The sequence below is a fragment of the Lagopus leucura genome, unplaced genomic scaffold, assembly GCF_019238085.1.
Source record: "Lagopus leucura isolate 7727_CA_CO unplaced genomic scaffold, USGS_WTPT01 Super-Scaffold_100004, whole genome shotgun sequence".
NCBI classification, from domain to species: domain Eukaryota; kingdom Metazoa; phylum Chordata; class Aves; order Galliformes; family Phasianidae; genus Lagopus; species Lagopus leucura.
In genome coordinates, this window is record NW_024962264.1 from 39605045 (window position 1) to 39625175 (window position 20131).

The 20131-nt window shown below is 40.0% G+C and overlaps 2 protein-coding genes across 6 annotated transcripts in view; one reads left to right on the plus strand and one right to left on the minus strand.

Moving 5' to 3' along the window:
- Positions 1-643: 643 nt before the first annotated feature.
- Positions 644-15655, minus strand: LOC122179731 (alcohol dehydrogenase 1). 5 transcript variants are annotated; one of them, XM_042870736.1, is made up of 10 exons: positions 15438-15655; positions 11768-11987; positions 9112-9213; positions 7982-8120; positions 6677-6764; positions 6344-6569; positions 5396-5656; positions 4795-4930; positions 2964-3102; positions 644-1109 (listed from the first exon to the last, which is right to left on the minus strand). In XM_042870736.1, the coding sequence occupies exons 4-10, from the start codon at positions 8061-8063 to the stop codon at positions 1085-1087; spliced, it is 957 nt and encodes a 318-aa protein (XP_042726670.1). In that variant the 5' UTR covers positions 8064-8120; positions 9112-9213; positions 11768-11987; positions 15438-15655; the 3' UTR covers positions 644-1084. The 5 variants fall into 5 exon arrangements, with proteins under 5 accessions (XP_042726670.1, XP_042726671.1, XP_042726666.1 ...); XM_042870737.1 differs by lacking the exon at positions 11768-11987; XM_042870732.1 differs by lacking the exons at positions 11768-11987; positions 15438-15655 and adding an exon at positions 13621-13806.
- A 3183-nt stretch (positions 15656-18838) lies between these two features.
- Positions 18839-20131, plus strand: part of CUNH4orf17 (chromosome unknown C4orf17 homolog) — a 9217-nt gene continuing 7924 nt past the window's right edge. Inside the window, exon 1 of the mRNA XM_042872058.1 lies at positions 18839-19104. Within this exon, the coding sequence (XP_042727992.1) occupies positions 19008-19104 (97 nt within the window). The 5' untranslated portion in view covers positions 18839-19007. The remainder of the gene's footprint in view (positions 19105-20131) is intronic.

Here is a 20131-nt window from a genome sequence, read left to right on the forward strand (position 1 = left end):
TGTGTTAGCACAGACGGGATCAGTTTTGTAGAAGTGAAACCCTCCTCCCGCTCCTTTGAACGAACATGCCAGCAATCCAGTTCTTGCTGTTGGTTCTCATGCACCTGCCCTGAGAGAGATGAGATTCTTCTGCTGAGCTTCACCAACAGAGACTGCTTTTATGGTCCACAAAAAGGCTTTGGACCTGACTGCCCAGACAATGCCACGTAAAGAAATCCTTGATGTTTGGGTCTTAATTGCTGTGCAAGCTGAGTTAAGTAGACGCATATATGTTAGAGCAGCTCCTTCTGATAGGTCTAATCTCTCAGTAAACCTGTCTTCAAATCATTAACCCTGCTGGGCAGCTCAAGGACTTGTTCAGCTGACGTACATTGTATTCTTTGTCCCCCTATTTCAGTCTCCTTTACCCAGCTACTGGGCAAGCACTGTATGTCTTCCTTTGTGTACTTAGGACGACTGGAAGTGGCTATCATCTCTTTTGAAAGATAAGTGGGTGTAGGCCATATTTTCCAAGATAGAAGTGCCTCTGTCCACGCTTCCAGGATGCAGAAAGCAGCAAGATTCCGTATATGTTTTGGCAGCTGATGGGATGCACTGGAATGGTACTGAGCTGTACTAGTGGCAGTTTAGGCTAGATAGTAGCTGATTTTTTTCATTTTACTGTGCAATCAGATGTAGGAAGAACAGGTTTTGTAGTAAGGTGGTTCATTAGAAATAGTTTCTGTTCCTGTTTCCAGATTACAAATGCAGAAAAAGCTGTAAGATTCTTAGTTTGATCTTTTGCAGACTGTCACTTGGTATTCACAGTTAAAGATCAGAAAACAAACCTTTCATAACACCTGCCCCAGCAGCACAGGCTGTAATATCATTTTTGGATATTAAGAGAAATTTGACAGCAGTAATAAAAAACAAAAGATGGGAAGAAAGATGATTATTTCCATTCTAAGTGCTTTGCTTGAAGTCTGGATGCTGAGCGTGATCCTTTTAAGCGAAGGCGGTGGTGAAACTTTTCAGCAATGTCTGATTCGTATCAGTTGTACTGGAGCAGAATGAAGTTTGTTCTGCTGCTGAGCCATCAAGAATGCTACAGTACTAGGATGCTGCGAATACTGAAATATAAAATGATAAATTAGTGACTAGAGAAAGGGTAAAACTTTGCCATTTTCTCTGAAAAAAATCAGGCTATCACTGTCAGCCAGGGTAGTCCTCCCCTCCCAAACGATAAAGTAGATATACAAAGCCTGCTGCAGATGCAGAGAAGAGAGCAAAGTCCACCAAGCTAAATGCACTCAGTATCAAATGAGAAAAAAGAAGGGAGAGCAGAGCTGAAAGCCGCCATAGTGGGACCTTCAGCACTAGAATGGAAAGCATTTTCTTTCCCTTAGTTGGGAGTTCAAAACATAGACTGTTAACATAGAAACACCTGCCACAATAAATCTTAAAAACTACTACCATGCTATGAGCATTCCCATTCACTTTTTGAGGCTATTTGTTTCTCTTTTGCTGATTAGAAATGGCATGCAAGAAAATAATTAGCTTTACTCTGACTCCTTTCTCAAGCAGGTTATGCTGATTTCTGGCATAGATGATGGGGCCTGGAAATTTTAGGTCAGGTAGGTCTTGGCTCTCACCTGCTAGAGTGTAGTGGGCCTAATGTACATGGACAGTGAGCAGAGGCAGTCAGGAAACATGGTAATTCACTTTCTTGCAAGGGTTTAAAAGCTAGCCCCAACTTTCTAATGACTTTGGCTAAATAACCATAGGTACATTGTAGTGTGGTTCTTGCATACTCTATATGATATGTTGTCAACACTCAAGTGTTTTACCCAGTAACCACTGAAATGTTTCACTTCATAAATGACTGGGTTAATGTCTCTGTCTTCAGATTGACTGTCAGTACTTTAGCAAAGCAATGGTATCCCCATCCTCACCACTTCCCCTGCTTGTTACACTAAAAACTAAAATCAGTGCAATTAACAGTTACAACAGATATAAGGACAGTAAAAAAGAAAAAAAATGGAGTTAAGTGCTGAATAGTTGGAACCTGAGAACAAATCTCAAAGAAAATATGAGGGGCAAAAATCTGCTACATGCTTTTTGTAATTAGAATGAGTAATGCCTAAAATGCTAGCAACTGGCAATGAAAAGGAAGTATAAATGCAGTTATCCAGACTGTAAACAACAGCTAGAACCTTCAAGAAGGGTAGCCTGAACACATATTAAAATATATAGATGTATTTCTCACTTTTGCCAATGAGAATTTTCAATTTTTGCCATGGAGAATCTCATCAAACATCTCTGGCAAACGATATTCCTGATTTCAGTATCCTATAAAAACATTGTCTGAGCTGAACTCTCAAAATATTTGAAGAATGCCAAATTGTAAGTCAGCATGCACTAGTTCTGTATATACACAAACTACTTTCCCTTTTGAAAAGCTCCAAAGTGACTACCCAGTGAATTTAGGACTAATTGCACTGGGACTCTGTTCCCTAATTCACTGTATGAATGGTAAGTCGTTCTTCCAGTAAACATAGGTTATTCCTATATTCCTATTCCTCATCCTAAAACACTTCCTGAGATGTGATAGAGCTAGCTTCCCATGTTCTTCTAGGTTGATGTGTTCAGTTTCCTTGCGTGCTCTTTTCCAATGGGCGCTGACTTGCTGTTCTGTGAGAGCTTTTTCTCCCTCTGTCACAAGGACTCTTTGCTCAAATCAGACAGGAAGCAGAATCTAAAAATTCTGCTGGAAAGAAATAAAGCACCCAATACATTTCAAAATCTAAAACTTTGCTACCTTTTGTTACTACAGCAGCTGTTCGTGGACACATACTATTCTGGCCAAGAGTAATGGGCACTGTGGATTGCTTTCATCATTCTCTGTCACAAAGTCAGTCACGCTCTGTCTCACTGTGCAGTTCTTAAAGTTAAGATTCTTAAAGTTAAAGTTTAGCAGTGTTTACCTCTTCCCTGTCCTTAGCAGATCAAATCCTTCATTAATTTTAGCGAGAGGAAGAGTGTGGGTTATTAATGGATCCAAAACAAACTTTTTCTTCATGTAATCAGCAACCAGTTTGGGCACTGCATCTTTACTCTTCCAACCTGAAAGAAAACCACAGACAATGGATAATGAACCATTAAACGCTACTCAAAATAGATAAAACTTACAGGGGCTTAAATTCTTAGATAAACTTTCTACAGCAGAATAGCATGATGAAATACTGCAGTTTAACTTGACCTTTGTAATATAGACTGCAAAGTGCTGCACTAAGTGTAGCTAGTCCACAGTGGAGAGGAGTGTGTAATGACCAACACATACACACCAAGCAAGTAAATACTGTACTGGTACAAGTCTACGTTTCTGACATTTGAATCTTAAAAGATAAAGACACCCCCCACACTCTCCTTGTATGGGAACTGTTGAACCACAGCCTGAACCTCTGATTGACCACCTGAGGCCATGAGTCAGCCACAGGAGCACAGGTGAAGGCAATTCACCTGTGCTACCGGAAGAGGTGGAGCCAGACTCCACCTCTCCTAGATCCCATTTAAGAGCTGACTGCCAGCAGGGAAGGATCTCTTCCTAGAGATTACTTCCTGTGGAGAATATGGCGAGCCTAGAACATTGGTAAGCATTTTCCATTTATTATTTTCCTGTTGTAAAAATCTTACTTAGCCTAACTTTCCTGTACATTTCTTAATGATAACATCTGTATATTCGTTGATTATACATGCCTTAGTACTGTTTCATCCTGTTTATTGATGCCGCATTCCCTAAATCACACACAAAAAAACTACAGCGCTGACATTTCTGTTGGTGACTAGAAACTTAATAGGAACAAAATGGGGCAGCAGGAGGAATTGCCTGTTTTTTCTAGGCTTTATCTGACACTGCTTCTATCCATTATAACAGGATCCTCTCTCAGAATAACCTAATTTATCTTTTGCTCTTTTAGTCAGGTGTCTATTGAATACATCAGAGGAACGGGTTGCAAAAGGGAAAACCTACTCTTGAAATAAGCTTCCTCTGTCTTCTAGTTCTTTTAGTTTTGTTTTCACTGAGTGTGAAAATCCTCTGGAAAAGCTCAGAAAAGAGAGCAATTGTGAGTGATGGCAGCTTGCTGGGGCTTAACCTGGTAAGCAGGTTGGTCTGATCTGAATGTTCTTTGCAGTTCCCGACTCTGTCTTTGATCCCTGTTCTTCCTTCTCTTTTTCTCTTCATTTGTCATTTCTGCTCTTACCTCTTTCTTGCCCAGCCTTTCTTAATACCTTCCACTTTTGCACTTTTCTGTCTTTCATTTTCTTTTTTCCCCCCCACTTTCTTTTCCCTTTCTCTTCTTTTCTCCTTCCTTTCTTCATTCTTCCCATCTTTTTTCCCTCCTTTTATGTTATTTTTCTCCCTTTGTCCTTAGCCCACATCTTTCTTCTTCTCACTCCTTTTTTCTTATCCATTTTATCTACTCCTCCTTCTACATGCACCAGTCTGTTTTCCATCCTTCTGGGCCCTCTCCTCTCTGCCTTTTTTGTTTTTCCTTCACTCTCTCCTCTTTTTTTCTTTTTTTCTCTTAATGTTGACATTTTTGTGCCTCTCATTCCCATCTTTCTCTGTTTTTCTCTCTCTCCTCTGCTCTTCAGTAACCATTTGATAATAGTTCCTTCAGGGATTCTTTGTGCTACTTTATTAGCATATTAGTTATCAGTAGTATGTCCAGCTATCAATAATCCACTCCCTTTGATTCAAGTTAATAGACAAGTTTCACAAGCCAGCCCAATCACATCTTTCCAAGTCCTCACCTCCAAAGACAGATCCTTTCCAGGTGCGACCACTGAAGAGAAGCATGGGCTCAAAACTAATCTTTTGTGCTGCAGGGGGCACTCCCACAATCACGCTGACTCCATAGTTCTTGTGGCAAGAGGCCAAGGCCTCAGCCTGCATTTAAAACAGAGGGACATGCCATTGTCATGCAAGTCTTGCCTTCAGGGCTCAAAACCTTGATTCCTTCTCTTAGGGACCAGCTTGCATTTCCAAAACTGTTTCAGTAGCTAACACCATTTTATCCACTCATATTTTAGCTTGTTCTATTTTCCAATTTTGTCTTATTAGTGATAAGACACTGCTGGATAGACAATGTTGAGTTTAGTTACATGTGTAAAAATGAGTCACCCTGCTTGGATTCCTTTCCTATTAGAATTTACATTTAAGATCCTTTTCTTAAGTTTTTGAGTATGCTTCTGTCCCTGCATCTCACTGGCTGATAGCCAGGCTTAACAGTTTTCAAGTTAGCTTAGCACTTCACTGGCAGCTTTCTGCTCCTCACTACTGGTGCTTAGTGGGTTAGAGAAAAGTCAGGTAATGAGTTAATGCCTCTTTTGACCACATCTTTTATATGCATACCATGGTCTCAATACGGCCGATGACCTCAAAGGAGTAGTCCACACCCTCACCGGTCATTTCTGTCAGCACTTCATGAATGGGCTTCTTGAAGTCTTTAGGGTTGATGCACTCAGTGGCTCCCAGCTCCTTGGCCTTGGCAAACTTGTCCTTGTTGATATCGATGGCGATGATGCGGGATGCTCCAGCTGCCTTGCAGCCCATGACAACAGAGAGGCCGACTCCTCCGAGGCCAAAGACAGCACAGGTGGAGCCTGCTTCTACCTATATTTACACGGCATCCTGTTACAGTCCATGTAAAGACATTGCATTTTCTTACTTTCAATATATTCTCACCTAATCTACTTCTTGTATATTAGATCACCTGTTGAGAAGACATTTGCTAATGCATATGTTCTAGTGCAGTATCCGGCTACACTGATATAATCCTACATGGAACTAAGATAAATTATCCCTAGAATACATTTCTAAGACTAGATCTTCATTACTGCATTCGGCTTCAAGTTTATAGACAGATTATTTTTATGCTGCTCTATATTTCAATGGCATTAAGATCTGTAGTGTCACTCCACTGGAAATAGTGAAAAGTCACAGCTGTAAAAAGCCACATCTGTGTACTGCTACAAATTCTTTGAATATACTATGTAAAGTCTCAGAATAGAAGAAGCCTGAAGTTACAATAACATATATTGTCTCTGCCATAACATTTTTTGAGGACTGAGAAAGCTAGAGGTCTGAAAGAAAACTTAGCAAACTGCAGTGAGTTTTTTTTATTGGATTTTCTATTGAAGACTTCTAAATACCTTAGAGGAACTGAGGAAGGCAAAGAACTAATATCATCTTTCCACCCTGAACACAGCAAAAAGAACATATGCCTGCTGGCTGCCATGCTGACACCTTGCTTACAGGCCACACAATTCTGAACAGAGCAGAAACACCTACAGTGTTTACCTGGGCAGTCTGCAGAGCAGCCCCATAACCAGTTGAAAATCCACAGCCAATCAGACAAACTTTTTCCAAAGGAGCCGCAGAATCAATTTTGGCTACAGCAGTTTCATGTACTACTGTATATTCAGTGAACGTACTTGTACCAATAAAATGATGAATTGCTTTCCCTTTACAGGTAAACCTAGTGGTGCCATCAGCCATTCTTCCAGTAGGTGTAGAAGAAGAAAGGCTGTTTGAAAAATAACCAAACATAATGGTAAATGAGATCTATCATATATGGTCAGTCTTGTGTAAGTTAAAATCAAATAGGAGTTGCAAGTAATCTAGGAGACTCACTCATTTTTACTGCACAAATTGCCCTTGGTGCTTAAGCAAGATTTGCACTCCCCACACTGTGGAACAAAGAGTGGAATAACTGCGTCTCCTAGGAAGAAAACAGTAATGATTAAACAAACAGATACAAGAAGTGTTCAGGTAAAAACACAAAACAAGTACTTTTAATTCCTAAAAAACAATGTGCAGTAGGAGTGCAGTGCTGAACTTATTTCCTTCCACTGCCTCTCTCTGACATAATAGACATCATTAATGGACTTCTGACAACAGCTTTCAACACACAAAATCCTGGGTGTTTTTCACAGAAGTGAAACTGAGCTATGCCTTAAATCTTCAAAGCTACTGCCATTCACAAAGTATTCATTCAGCAGTTTTTTGCATCTGTTACTTACTAATGCACAGGTGAGGAAACTGAGATAAAAACTGACATCTTCTAGGATAGGAGGTTGGCATGTTAAGATAAGAGAACTGTAAACTGTTTGTAGAAATAGGAAATAAGTTAAGCATTAATTTGCTCGCTCTCCTGAATCGTCATCTTATTTAAAGTAATTATCAGAGAAGCAGCAATGCATGCAAGGTAAGGCATCTCTAATTCTTTAGTACAGTGATGCCAATTAACAAAGTAACCTGTGTTCTCAGTGCAATCTTTTACCATTTCCCACAGCAACAAAGTATGATAAATCCCTAAATTGATAATCTCTGCTGCAGGTCAATTTGTGATTTGACAGTTCTGATATGTGGCCGATACTTCACATGTTCAAAATCAGTTTGATTTCCACTAAGTGGTGGAAAGTGACCTACAGAACACAAAATGCATATACATGCACAACATCCAGGCTTAGTAATCATTCTGCTGAATGAACTTTGCAGGTCTTGGAGCTTTTTCCCCCCATCCCCCTCAGAACTCAGAGGTAGGTGGGGGTGGTGTGTGTATGCACAAGCCTGTGCTGCTTGTTTCAGCTCACCTGGAAACATACATAACAGAGTGATGCATCAAGTTCTGGAACCAAAACTTAAGAGAAAAAGCAGCTAGGGCTATAATTGAAATTTAAAATATACATTTTAATAATATATTGTTATATTGTTATATTGTATAATGTATAATATTACATTATACATCTACTGACCTGCTTTGAATAGACTTCATACTTCTGACCAGTAAAAACAAAGACACTTGAAGTACAGAGGTGTTAAAAGTGAATTACATAGATAGTCCTCTGCAATGTAAGTATTCACACATAATAGGCTTCAACTTAAACAGGAGCCTGAAAACTCAGCACAGATTTTGTGTTCAGTTCTGTTTCATACCTGGCTTTAATGAAGTTACTTTCTCCCCAACGCTTTCTACAATGCCAGCTGCCTCGTGCCCAAGGATGATTGGAAAAGGCATAGTCAGTGCACCAGTCACCGCATGGTCATCAGAGCGACAGATCCCCGTGGCTACAATCTGATTTAGAAGAAGGGTGAGAATGCTTCAGCAATTCACTATGTCACGTCGTGTATGTACGTTATGTCATATGTTTGGAGCAGTCCCTTGCTTCTCTCTGTGTACATATGCACACAATAGAACTAAGGGTAAAAGATTTAATTGCTCAACTCCTAATCTTCATTGTTTGCATGTCTCTAATTTACAAAGCAAGACTCCTCTGTGAGTGCTTGCTGTGCCAGCCCTTCCCATCGGGAGTCCCACTGATTGCTGGGCAGAACAACAGGTGAAGAACAGAATAGAATCAATTCTTATTTTTATATTTACACATACATATAAAATCTCAGTACTATATAAATAGAAAAGTATTGAATTAAATAACATTTCTATATAAATATTTCTCTTGTAATTTAAATCAATTTTAAAATGTTAAAATTTTTATTATGCGGTAGTACAATATTACTTGTAATTACATATGATATATGATCACTTATAATATTTTTATACGTGTATACGTGACACATGTAAAAAAATACATAAAATTTCAGCCATACATAACATTCAACAGCACATTTTGTCTTTTCTTGCATTCAGCAGTTGTATTTGTTTTGAAAGTTTTAAATATGCCTTAACAACTTTTATTCTGACAAGTGCAGTTGTTGAACCCACGTAGGGGTTCTCCTCCCACATACAACACTTAAAACTGCTCTGAAGCAACAGTATGAAGTGTAACATACTCAACACCCAGATCAAAAAGGAATCACCCAGTGCTATTTCCCAGCACGTATGCAAAAGCAAGGCAGAAAAGTTCAAAACAAACAAAAAAAACCTTCTTAAAAAAAGGCATGATTAGATTTATGACTTGCAACATATTGCAGAGGAGCTCACTGAATAGCAACTATTTACCTACTGAATACTTTTCAAGACCACATCCTATGAGTCTACAGAAATAATTGGCTAAGCAACATTAAATGCAATTCATAACACTTCTATTAAAAAACACTTGAAATACCTTAATACGAACTTCATGTGCTTTTGGTGGGGCAACTTCCACTTCCTCAAGAGAAAATGGTTTATTTGCTTCCCACAATACTGCTGCCTTGCATTTAATAACCTGAAAAAAGAGCAAAGGAAAAGGGAGAGGCCCTTGCAATGAAAATGTCAACACAATAAGATTCTTAACATCTGTACATGCAGAATTTCAATTCATTTCTGGGGAAGAGTGAAAACTAGGAAACAAATTAAAAATACAACAGGCAGGGTTTTTTTGCCACCAAGATCATGTCTGACTTTGTTCATATCTCTGTCCCCATTATTTGTTCCTGTTCCTTTTTGGTGGGGTCTTCTCATCACAGAACTTTGCACAGCTAAAGGCCATGGAATAAGATTTTTCCACATTTCCCTTAAGTAAGATGTACAAACTGCAAGTGCTCAGGTGCTATTATCTTAAGAGAAAAACAGAAGAGAATTAAGTCTATGACTCCAGAAGTTCAGCATGTACCTAAGTATCCTGTGTGACTTGGGACCCTGCCATGCAGTGTGACACCGTGTTGCATGCTTCTGGGAAAGAACGATAAAAAGCTTTGATATGAAAAGTTAGCTAAGTAAAAACAGGCATGTCTAGCAACAAAATGCGAACTGGTAATGAGGAAAGCAAGTACTAAGAATTAACAGACCTGCAATGTAAAATAGTGCACTTTCAGTAGCCAGATGTAAAGTGGGAAAGAGCAAGAGCTTTGAAAAAGAGACATGAGAGGTCCGCACTAACCCTAATGCTTCCAGTAAAAAAAAAATAATTACAAGTGAAGCAAGATCACATTTTAAAGGGCAACATTTTCAAGGAAACTTCCCCAAAAAGAGAAAAAGGACTTTATTGCACATCGCTCACTAATGAATTCACAATTTGCAAACACAAAGCCTGTGCAGTGTTTGTAAGAGCAAAGATAGCCAATAACTGTGGATCGCTAAGAGCAAATGAATCTCTCATACAGTTGGACATTGGTTAATTAGGCTGTGTTCTGATGGCTGACTGTGAGCTTTTATCGACTGTAACAGAATCCCCCAGATGAGCCAACAGCACACTTGATCTATATGACAAGCACTAACTGGAGTCACAGCATATTTTTTTTCTACTCGTGTTTTCTACCTTGACCTTAAAAATCATGACAGCAGAAGAAAAGCAAGCTGTAGAAACACACCCTTTTAGAGAGGAGGATTATGTAACATGGTCACATAAACTGCAAGGTAACTTGCATACTGCCTCAAAGAAAAATACACTGAAAACAAAGTGTGGTAACTCCACCACAACGCCCTATTATGCTCAGGCAAAGGCTGAACAGAGAACTGAACTTGGTGAATTTACCTCTGCTTGATGATCTTAACATATGCATAATTACACCCTAAAATTTAACACAACGTTTTCTAAAGATGACAAACCGTTAATAAACTTACACAAAATGTAAAAAGCTAGAAAAAGTTAGAATCAGCCCGAGATCTCAGAAGGGAAAGTGATGCAGCTGATAAATACATTTATTTGTCCGAATACTTACTACATTATATTATATCTAATATATAATCGGAACTTGAAATTAGCTTTATTCTTACTCTAATGTCATTAGCTTATGTTGCCTCAGTATTTAAATAAATTGAAATTATTGCCTTGAAGAGCCTAGCAGCCATTTCCTAGGAGAGTACAGTGGTCTGCAAGGAAAAGCAGCTCTACTGCACCAGCTTTCTCCTAAATTATCATTTATACCACCCCATCAGTATTTATGGTGTCCTTGCAAAGAAACTACATTTAAAATACATTTCTCAGCTGCAGCAAAGAAACTTTTCCTAAAAAAACACTCCGCTTACTTTGCCCGCTGTGCTCATGTTGGCTGGCACGTCTGTTTTGAATCTTGCTCCCACAGGTGCTGATTCAAGCTGCTGATAGCACAGTCCTGTCCAATGCCCTAGAAGCTGGTCTTACAAAGTGCTTCTGTAAGCGCTCGGCTCTAGCATTTAGCCAAGCTGCTGAGCTCGGAGTCCCACCCCTTACATCTAATGTGCCAGCAAGAAAGCAAACCACCCATCTGCTGAGATCTTTACAGCTTATTGTTTTCCCAGACCCTTTGTCACACTCATTGCACCCTTTTCATAGCCTCAGCGTCATGGAAAGAAGGCACAAGCCCTGGCTGGAAGCTCGTCCCTCTTCCCTCCTCTCTGGGAAGCTGCCTTCCAAATCTACAGCCCTCAGGGGCACTGTGGGAGCAAGGAGAAGGGGCGAGCAGCTCCTGAACTCAAAATGGCAAGGTCATGGGAACACAAAGTCTTTGCTGAATTATATTGTTAACACTCCTTAGAGCTCAGCTGATGTATCAAGACACATTATTTGCAAGCTGCTTAAGAAACATATGCTGTCAATCTGTGGCTCTATCTGCTCCTCGGACTCCTTAATTTTTACAATCTGGGTACTCATTGATCTGTTGGAACGGCTTTCAGTGAACAATGACCAAAGACTACATGCTTAGTCACGCTGACTGGAAAACAAAATAAGAGAGAGGACACGTGCTTTTTCTTAACACGTGCAACAGCCTGCTGGATTTGCAAATGATTGCCCGACCTGTTGGATCCGACAATATCAGCAAGCCCAGGCCCCACCACTCCTCACACACCCACACACTCACCCTCTCTGGATGCAGTGCCCTGGTGTGAGGGGTTGTATTGCCAACTGATCACGAGCGGAGATCACAAGTGAAGGTGCAGGTGTGGTAGGGTATGCTGAAGGTCATCGTGCTCCTCTGCAAACTCAGTGGGACAGATTAAGTTCCAGAATCCTGTAACCTCAGGTGAATCTTCAGAGACAGCAGGAAGTTCCAGCAGCCTCAGAGGTGTACCTCCAGCCTGCTAGGGATGCAAGCCCTGTTTGGTCCAGGTTAGAGGAGCAGAGATCACGAATCCCTGCTATTTAAAAGACCCATGGAGCAAAAAGAAAGGGGTGACTTAAGGCTTTCTATGGAAAGAGGCTAACAGGATCCAGAGGTGGTGACCTGACTCACCTCTGGGGCACAGCAGACATCAGGGAACTGATCCATAGTCTACTCTCCTCTTCTGAAACTAATCTCCTCCTTCTACCTCCAGGACCTTTATAGCATGATACAGCAGTGGCCGTGATTCATCGATTGATCTTGAAAATACAGAACTACAGGCAACACAGAAATTTCAGCTGCTTTCAGTAAAGATCATAGGCAATCTAACTGCATAAATATATTTTGATTTATGATAATTCTACTGATCAGCTATTACTGCCTGTAGTATAGCAGATACTACATGATATGCTGAGATGCTTTGTGAACTGTATGATCTTCGTGGCATGTCTAAGGCAGAGGACTCACAGATAAGCCCCCCATTGGTGAAGCTCATAGATGGACGCTAACTGGGCCATTACATCAATGGAAGTAACAAATGCTTTCTTCTGTGTACTGCTTACAGTAATACACTGACAACTCCCTACCACGACATCCAGATTATGCAGCTAGACTTGATCTCTGAATTTTCTGTTACACCAAATGGGCCAGCTTAGCTTGTGCTCTCTCATTAAGTTGCTTGAATGTGGGCTTCTAACCACCTCGGTCTGAGCCCCTTTCCCCACCAGCCAGAGACCTCATGCTGCAACTTTGACACTTTGGCTGGAAAAGACCTTGTATACAGATGGACAACCTCAAAAACCTAAAAGAGCTCATTTCTCACCCAGCAAGAAGAGAATCTGCTCTCCAAGTTGCTATACATCCCATACAATCATACATTTCTAAGAGTGAAGTGACAGCTAAAAAGCTCAAAGTAGACTGCTGAGAACCTCTAGGAAAATGTGATACCACTCATCTCAGATGTTGCCTTGTTCTGTCAAGTTTAGAATTTGTGAGGTGTGGTGATATTAAAAAAGTGGTAGCTTAACACAAAATGTCAACACAAAAATCACGTGTACAAAGAAGCTTCTGAATTCTGCCCTAATGCCTTCAAGGTAGAATATGTTCTGTGCGCTCTGTTTGGAAATACACCCAAAACACCACGGTATTCATTCCTATCATGTGCAAACTTCTTTCACAATGCCTAAGGAGGCAAGACCCAGTGACTTGTACTTCCTAGAAAAACCTAAAAATAAAAATTAAAAAAAAAAAAAATCACAGAATGGCCTAGGTTGGAAGGTACGTCAAGGATCATGAAGCTCCAACTCCCCCACCACATGCAGGGCCACCAACCTCCCCATTTAATACTAGACCAGGCTGCCCAGGGCCCATCCAACCTGGCGTTGAACACCTCCAGGGATGAGGCATCCACAGTCTCTATGGGCAGCCCATCCCAGCACCTCACCACTCTCATAGTAACGAACTTGAATTTCTAGTCCAGTCTATTCCTTGACAGTTATAGTTTTCCTTTCTTCCCTTCTTCCAAAGTTCCCATCTATTTTTCCTTGTCAGTTTATCCACTGATCCCTTTGTTTCCTTTCCTTTTCCTTCCCATAAACTCTCCCTATCTTTACCTTTTGGCACACGGACTCCTTGGAAAGGTTTCTCAGGGAATGGAATGGAAGGTGTGATTTATCTCCCTTCGCCAGACTGAGTGCATCCAGTCTGCAGGCAGAAATGGTCTTCAGGAAGAAGGTGGTAAGAAAAAGGACCGCATATGGAGCCAGTGAAACAAGGGCTGACATGCATAAGCATGCTGCACAAGTTACTTTATCTGTGTTGTTCTGTCAGATTGCTCGAGATGCTAGGAGCAGGACATAGGGTCAAAGTCCTGGCATGCAGGGAAGCTGCAGTGCCTCCTCTTTTTGGCTTACTCTCACAGGCCCTCAGGCTCAACGCTCTGTGCTTTGATACCTGACACAAAACATGCAACTGGCCCCAGATTCTATCCTGTCCCATTTTAGGGCAGTTCACTATGAAAGTATTTCTTCTTTAAGCTTATCTATCAAATCTTTTCCTTCTTATGCAATTAAACGTAGTAAGTAATCACTTCATCAGCCTTTTATCTAATTCTGTCTATCTGAACATGTGGCACTAATACTGCCTCTCCATTGCTTCTCTGTCCAACCTAATAAGGCTCAGCAGATCCTCGTGAAGTGTAGAAACAGCTAAAGAGAAAGAAAAAACAACCATGCAAAAACTATGCCAGATTTGCTAGTGGCTATTGAGCTTGTAGACACAAGAATTCAAGGGCAGCCTCTTTTCTACTTGGGGCTTACAACAAAGCAAATGATAAAAGACTCTTTGGGGCTTCAGGATCAGAAACTAGCACCTGCATGGGCTGCTTCTTAGCTAGGTTTTGCTATCAGTTGCCTTCTTTTCTTGAAGAGGTTTAAGAGCAGCATCTTAGCTGCTTAGCCTGTACATTACCCAAATATTTATTAAAATGATTACCACAACAGTTGCACCAGGAACTCTCCTTTTTCCCTCCCAAATGTAAACAAACTAGCAGACAAACCTGTTTTCTTTCATCTTTTGCTTTTCTGCCTCTGAAGCTGTGACACACTCACAGAATATCCTGTGATTTAGTGTCTACGTAACACAGTGTCTAACATAACAGACCAGAAAACTGTTCAAGAATTGTAAACTCAATTTAGCAGTTATCTGATTTTTGTCACTGAGACAGACAACCAGGGTAATAAACAGTAAACACTTCATGATGTGTCTTCTCCCATCTTAAATTTCCTTTCTGTTACTAGATGCAAATGCCAATCCCATGCTACATTTAAGAGCCTTACTGATCAATGCTAGAAGATTTTTTCACACTTACTCATCCGATCAATCCAATGAACTCAAGTTTGTGACACCAATTTCATATGCTGCAAATGAACAGACCAACTATGTAGCTTTGCACTTGTACTCCAGAAAAATTCCCGAAACTCCTGAAAAATCCCTCAAATCTCATTGGAAAGTGTGAATTTTCTTGAACAGCCAAAGCCAATGTCAAGTAATTTTACAGTCCTGTAGGTCACCATTTCTTCAGTGTCCACACAGAAACTTCAATTCTCTACAGAAACTAAAATTCCTCTCATGTTAAAGAGTGGTAAAATCAAAAAGGAGGAACTGGAAGCACACAACTATTTCTCTTGGCTGATGAGAGACAAATATGAGGCTGTGTTGCTTCCATAGTAGCGTGTGCAGCTCAGATGTGTCACAAAGAACAGGAAGGATTCCATGGTCTCCAACCCTCAGCACTCCCCTGCCTGCTTGTGGGCTGCTCAGCACAACAAGCCAGGCTGCAGCCTCCTCAGCTGCAAACCCCTACCCCAGGAGCGCTGCTACCTACTGAGAGAAGTTAACTTGCTGTAGCTGGATGGAAGGAACTGCCAACCTGGCATCCTGGTGAGGAGGCCCTCTGCAGCACTGCTTCTCAGGTAGTTTGATCTTTCCGTGCTTTACAACACCGCAACTTCTTCCGTGCTCTCCAGGGAAAAGTTGAGAACTGGCAATATAACAATCATCAGGTGAAATTACATTGTCTCTCACGAGCCCATTAAGGGAGTCAAATATAAGACTGCTCTAAATAACTACTGTATGCACCTTCTCAAAGGAGTGTTTTTTGAACACAGCAATGATAATCCACGTTTTGGCTATGATTTTATTATGATAACAACAGTGCTAGCTAGTAGCACTTAACTACTAATTTAAATATTAACAGAGTGTTGTGACAAAGTAACACATCTAAATTCCCGAGAACATATTGTACCAGCAATAACATTATGTAACACTTTGAGGTTTTTAAACTTTGGCAAGATTTTAAACTTTAGTTAGACATAGTTCATCTTTATAGGTAGAAAACATAAAAACATAAGTAGTGTATGCAGAAAATCAAAAGACCCAGGAAGAGAAAGTATCTTCCACTCCTATAACTAAATTTATAGACTGTTTTTAGTAAGCATTTAATCTGAAGCTTATGGACAGTACGCATTATGGTAAAAACACGTAATTCAAAATAAATACAAAAGGGCTTTGGAAAAGCCAGTCTCTCCATTTATTTTTCTTTAAGTCAAAATTATAAATGCTTGCTAAGAAAAACAAATGCAATCAGATGTAATACAAATCAGCAGTTCTCATTATTCCAATGAGTCAGTCAATCCACTACAACCAACACCATAAATTTTGTGTATTTTACTTTTTATGTCAGGAGATATAGGTATCTCTCATTTGTATGATGTGCTCTGCATCCCATCTACATAAAGATGTACCTAAAAATAAGAAGCACTTCTATAGGGTTACACTATCTTAAAAAAAAATTATCAACTTCTCTGCTGATATATTTTGGTATTTATGTTTAGAGTAGATGAAACCTAAGCTAGACTGCAGTGCTAATACAGATATAAGAGTTTCATGGCACGGAGGCATTTTTTTTGCACCCTTTAAAGCAGCCTTTGGACAGACAGATGCCTGACAGTCAACAATCCCAATAAGATGTTTTGCTCAGCAATCATTTAAGATAGAAATTAGACCAAATGGACGGCATGTTCTTTACTGAAATCACAGCAAGACAGCAGCTCTGAAAGATAATGCCTCACATTTGAGCAGATCAGGCAAGCTTCAGCTAACCAGTGTTCACTGGTGTTGCTTGTTGCTTATAATTCATATCCTTGAAGGCAAGACAATTTCCTTTCTTGCAGGAGAAAAGTCAGAAGTCAATTTTCTTTCATCTTTCTGTGTTGGCCAGTTAAATATTGGTAAACGCAGTGGTAAAAACAAAATAAAGTTCAATATGCTATACAATTCAGAGACAAAACACTTTGGAAAAGTACATAAATCATTACATTCACTCTATTGCAGGGAATTCAACTGGAACTTTGAACTCTCTATGATGATTGATCCATTATGCTATATCTGTTCTGCAATCCATCATCTTTTATACACCAAAACTAAAATTTTTCATTTAAATACTTTTACAATAGTAGAGAATAACACAAACCCATCAAATCCTTACCCATTGCTACAGAAGACAGTGTTAACTAGCAAGAACTGCTTCAAATCTTGTTTCACAGCTGAAATGCAGCTTTCTGCTTTGAAATTAGTATTCATGTTTATTGTTTTCTCCTAAATAAAACACTGACTTCTGATTTCATTCCATACAAATTTAGAACAAGCCAGCAGAGCTCCAGTAGTGGAAAACATGGTAGTGAGGTAAAAATTGACTTCAATCAATCAATTTATGAATAGTTAAGTATCAAAATGATTACAAAAAATTAATGAGTTCATTCTGACTGGTATCAAAGAGCATGAGAAGCACTGTGTACATTTCTTACAGCCACCATCAAATCAAGTTATCTGACAGACTGCTTGGTATTTTTGATCAGGAATAGTTTGTGCAAGGCAGTGGTCTGCAGAAATAACAGCAGGGAACTTGCAGCATAACAGCATTGCTGTATGTGATCAAAATGGCAACTAAATGGTGCTGCAAACTGTATGTAACTGAGTACATAGGCTTTAATCACTTACTTCTTTCTGTCTTCTGCTTTGTTGTTTTCAGCTTTTGTTAATAAGTCATGTTATTTCCTCAAGTATTCCACGTGCCCCCAAGTACATATAAAAAAGAAAAAAGACTGCCATTAGCTTTAAAAAGAAAAAAAAATCCTGTGAAATGCCAGTTCCAACCTACCACCACATGCCCTGAAATGTAATCATCACATGGGACATGACCTTTCCTCGGTTGTCTGAGAGGGCATACAACGACCTTAACCCATGAGCTTCAGCTCTGGGATTTACACTTTTTGTTTTCATATGGGGCAACCTCACGTCTCATGGCCTTCTGCACACATTGTGAAATCCCTCAGTCTACTCAATTTGTTTTTTCCTAAGTCAGATGTAGTCATGGAGTAAAAATGTAACTGTGCAAAACATAACAGTTGCTTGAAAAAATGTCTTCATCCTTTTCCAATCCTCTTTTCTCCATATATTCCTTAAAATATGAGCAGCAACCACACACTGCTTCCTTACCCTAATGGATAACTGATGAATGCTTATTCTGCTCTTGTGGCTGAGCAGCCCCTAAACTTTTATTTTCCATTTTTTATTAACTTGATTCTGAGTCATCACAAGGTACCTTAAATACAACACCATTCTTTGGATGTTCTTAAGATGTTAAAGTAGGAGGTACTCTAACCAAGGTGTCACAGAATCACAGAATTGTAGGGGTTGGAAGGGACCTCCAGAGATCATCGAGTCCAACCCCCTGCCAAAGCAGGTTCCCTACAGCAGGTCGCACAGGTAGGCATCCAGGCAGGTCTTGAACATCTCCAGAGAAGGAGACTCCACCACCTCCCTGGGCAGCCTGCTCCAGTGAAGGAGCTATACGTACTATATGGAAGGAAAAAATAAAGGTAACAGTAAAAACAGCTAAACTTCAACTTCTAAACCCAAAATCTAGAAGCAGACACCAAGTATTTAGAGAAATAAGACTTCCTCTCTGCATACACCACCTTTAGAAATCAAGGCCTCTGCATTTCTTTCGCTGTCATTTCTTGTCCCTTCACTTCCCAAGCCAGAAAGCAATCTACTCCTTCAATATACTTTGTTACTACAAAAAGGAGTGTCGCTCGGCATGTCAATGGGCAGCTGAGCTCTTGAGCAGAAACAGCGAGGCAACAGAAGCAGTTGCAAAGCAACCACAGGCAGTATTAATTGTCAGGGCTAACTACTTAGCCACAGAGCAGAAGGTAGCTTGCTTCCAGACTCCTGTGCTTATGCCTTCTCCAAAATGCACGTGGAAGAGGTAAAATAACAGTGAAATATTTAAAAGAAAAGCAATAATTGAAGCTTCCTCTACTTTTAAATGTCAATTCCTGTTCTTCACTTCCAGCATTCAGTCTCATTTGGAGAGCCTAAGAGCCAACCTGCTCTACAGTAAGACACTCTTCAAGAGAATAGGAAAGCTTACACAATGAACACCTGTCAACATTGTTCTCGCTCCAGGAGCTCATGGGTAACATACTCCTCTAGGAACGTTCCCCACCCTCGGATGCTCTGCCACATACAAGGTAAGAGTTGTACAGAGATCACATGGCAGCCCCAGAAGACTGCCCTAGCAAGCACAGAGAGAAACGTGAGCATAACACAACTTTGTTCCAAAAAAGCAGCCAGTGCTCCTATTTCATGGATCTAAAATAAGCATTTAATCAGCATTCACAGCTCAGTAAGAAATCTCACTATTGGAAATGATGAGTCATGGCCAAAATACTCAGACCCCTTGGGGACAATATGGGTAAGCAGCATCCCTACCATGACAGCAGTGTCACCTGCATAGTAGCATAGCGTTCATTACATAGAAAGGAGTGAAGAACAGCTTACTCAGAAGTAAACATTGAAAAAATCTCTTAAAATCCTCTGCACTACAAATTTGTTGCTCATAACCTTAAAATGTGCCCTGAACACTCTCCTCTATGCACACACAAACTTATTGCCCCCACTTATTCCACTGGTGTCTTTACCTTTTCTCAGCAATGAATAATCAGTGTAAAAGTTAGGACTTTCTTTGCACTCTACCACTAAAACTATTTCACCAAGACAGCTGAGGTTTCATTTAAGCTAGAACAACTTCTCTTTCCTTCTGTGCTTGCAAGTGTACCTCAAATGCCAAAGACTCTACTTACAGAGACATGTTCTCACTTGTTTTTTTTTTTTAATTCCTTCACTCTCACCTATATCATTCTGATATTTTCCAGGAAAAGCATATTGTGTAACACAGTATTTCATACTAATCTTTTGCTCTAATAATGCTGTGCTATTTTACTGCACACTTGATGTAGCCAATTACTGTTCCTACTGCTGAAAGGAATAGAGTCAGAAATCAGCATACCATCCACATCAGCAAAACAAATAGTTCTTCTTGGGATGGGCTTCTGTTTCTGAAGTTGAGCCTGTGCGTTTGTACAAAGACATCTTTTTGTCAGTGGCTGAAAGAAAACTGTTGATGCCTGACCAGATTTACATTGCAGAAGGTACATAAGGGTCACAAAAGGGACACAAAAAGGGACACAAAAAGGGACACAAAAAGGGACACAAAAA

What these genes read in the sequence shown, in the direction of transcription:
- LOC122179731 (XM_042870732.1), bottom strand. Translation starts at nt 13,791, where the DNA reads ATGTCAGCCCTTGTTTCACTGGCTCCATATGCGGTCCTTTTTCTTACC. An exon ending in AATTTGTGCAGTAAAAATGA is followed by an intron (nt 6,570 to 6,676) that starts GTGAGTCTCCTA and finishes TTTTTCAAACAG; the next exon opens with CCTTTCTTCTTCTACACCTA. An exon ending in CTGCTCTGCAGACTGCCCAG is followed by an intron (nt 5,657 to 6,343) that starts GTAAACACTGTA and finishes GTGTAAATATAG; the next exon opens with GTAGAAGCAGGCTCCACCTG.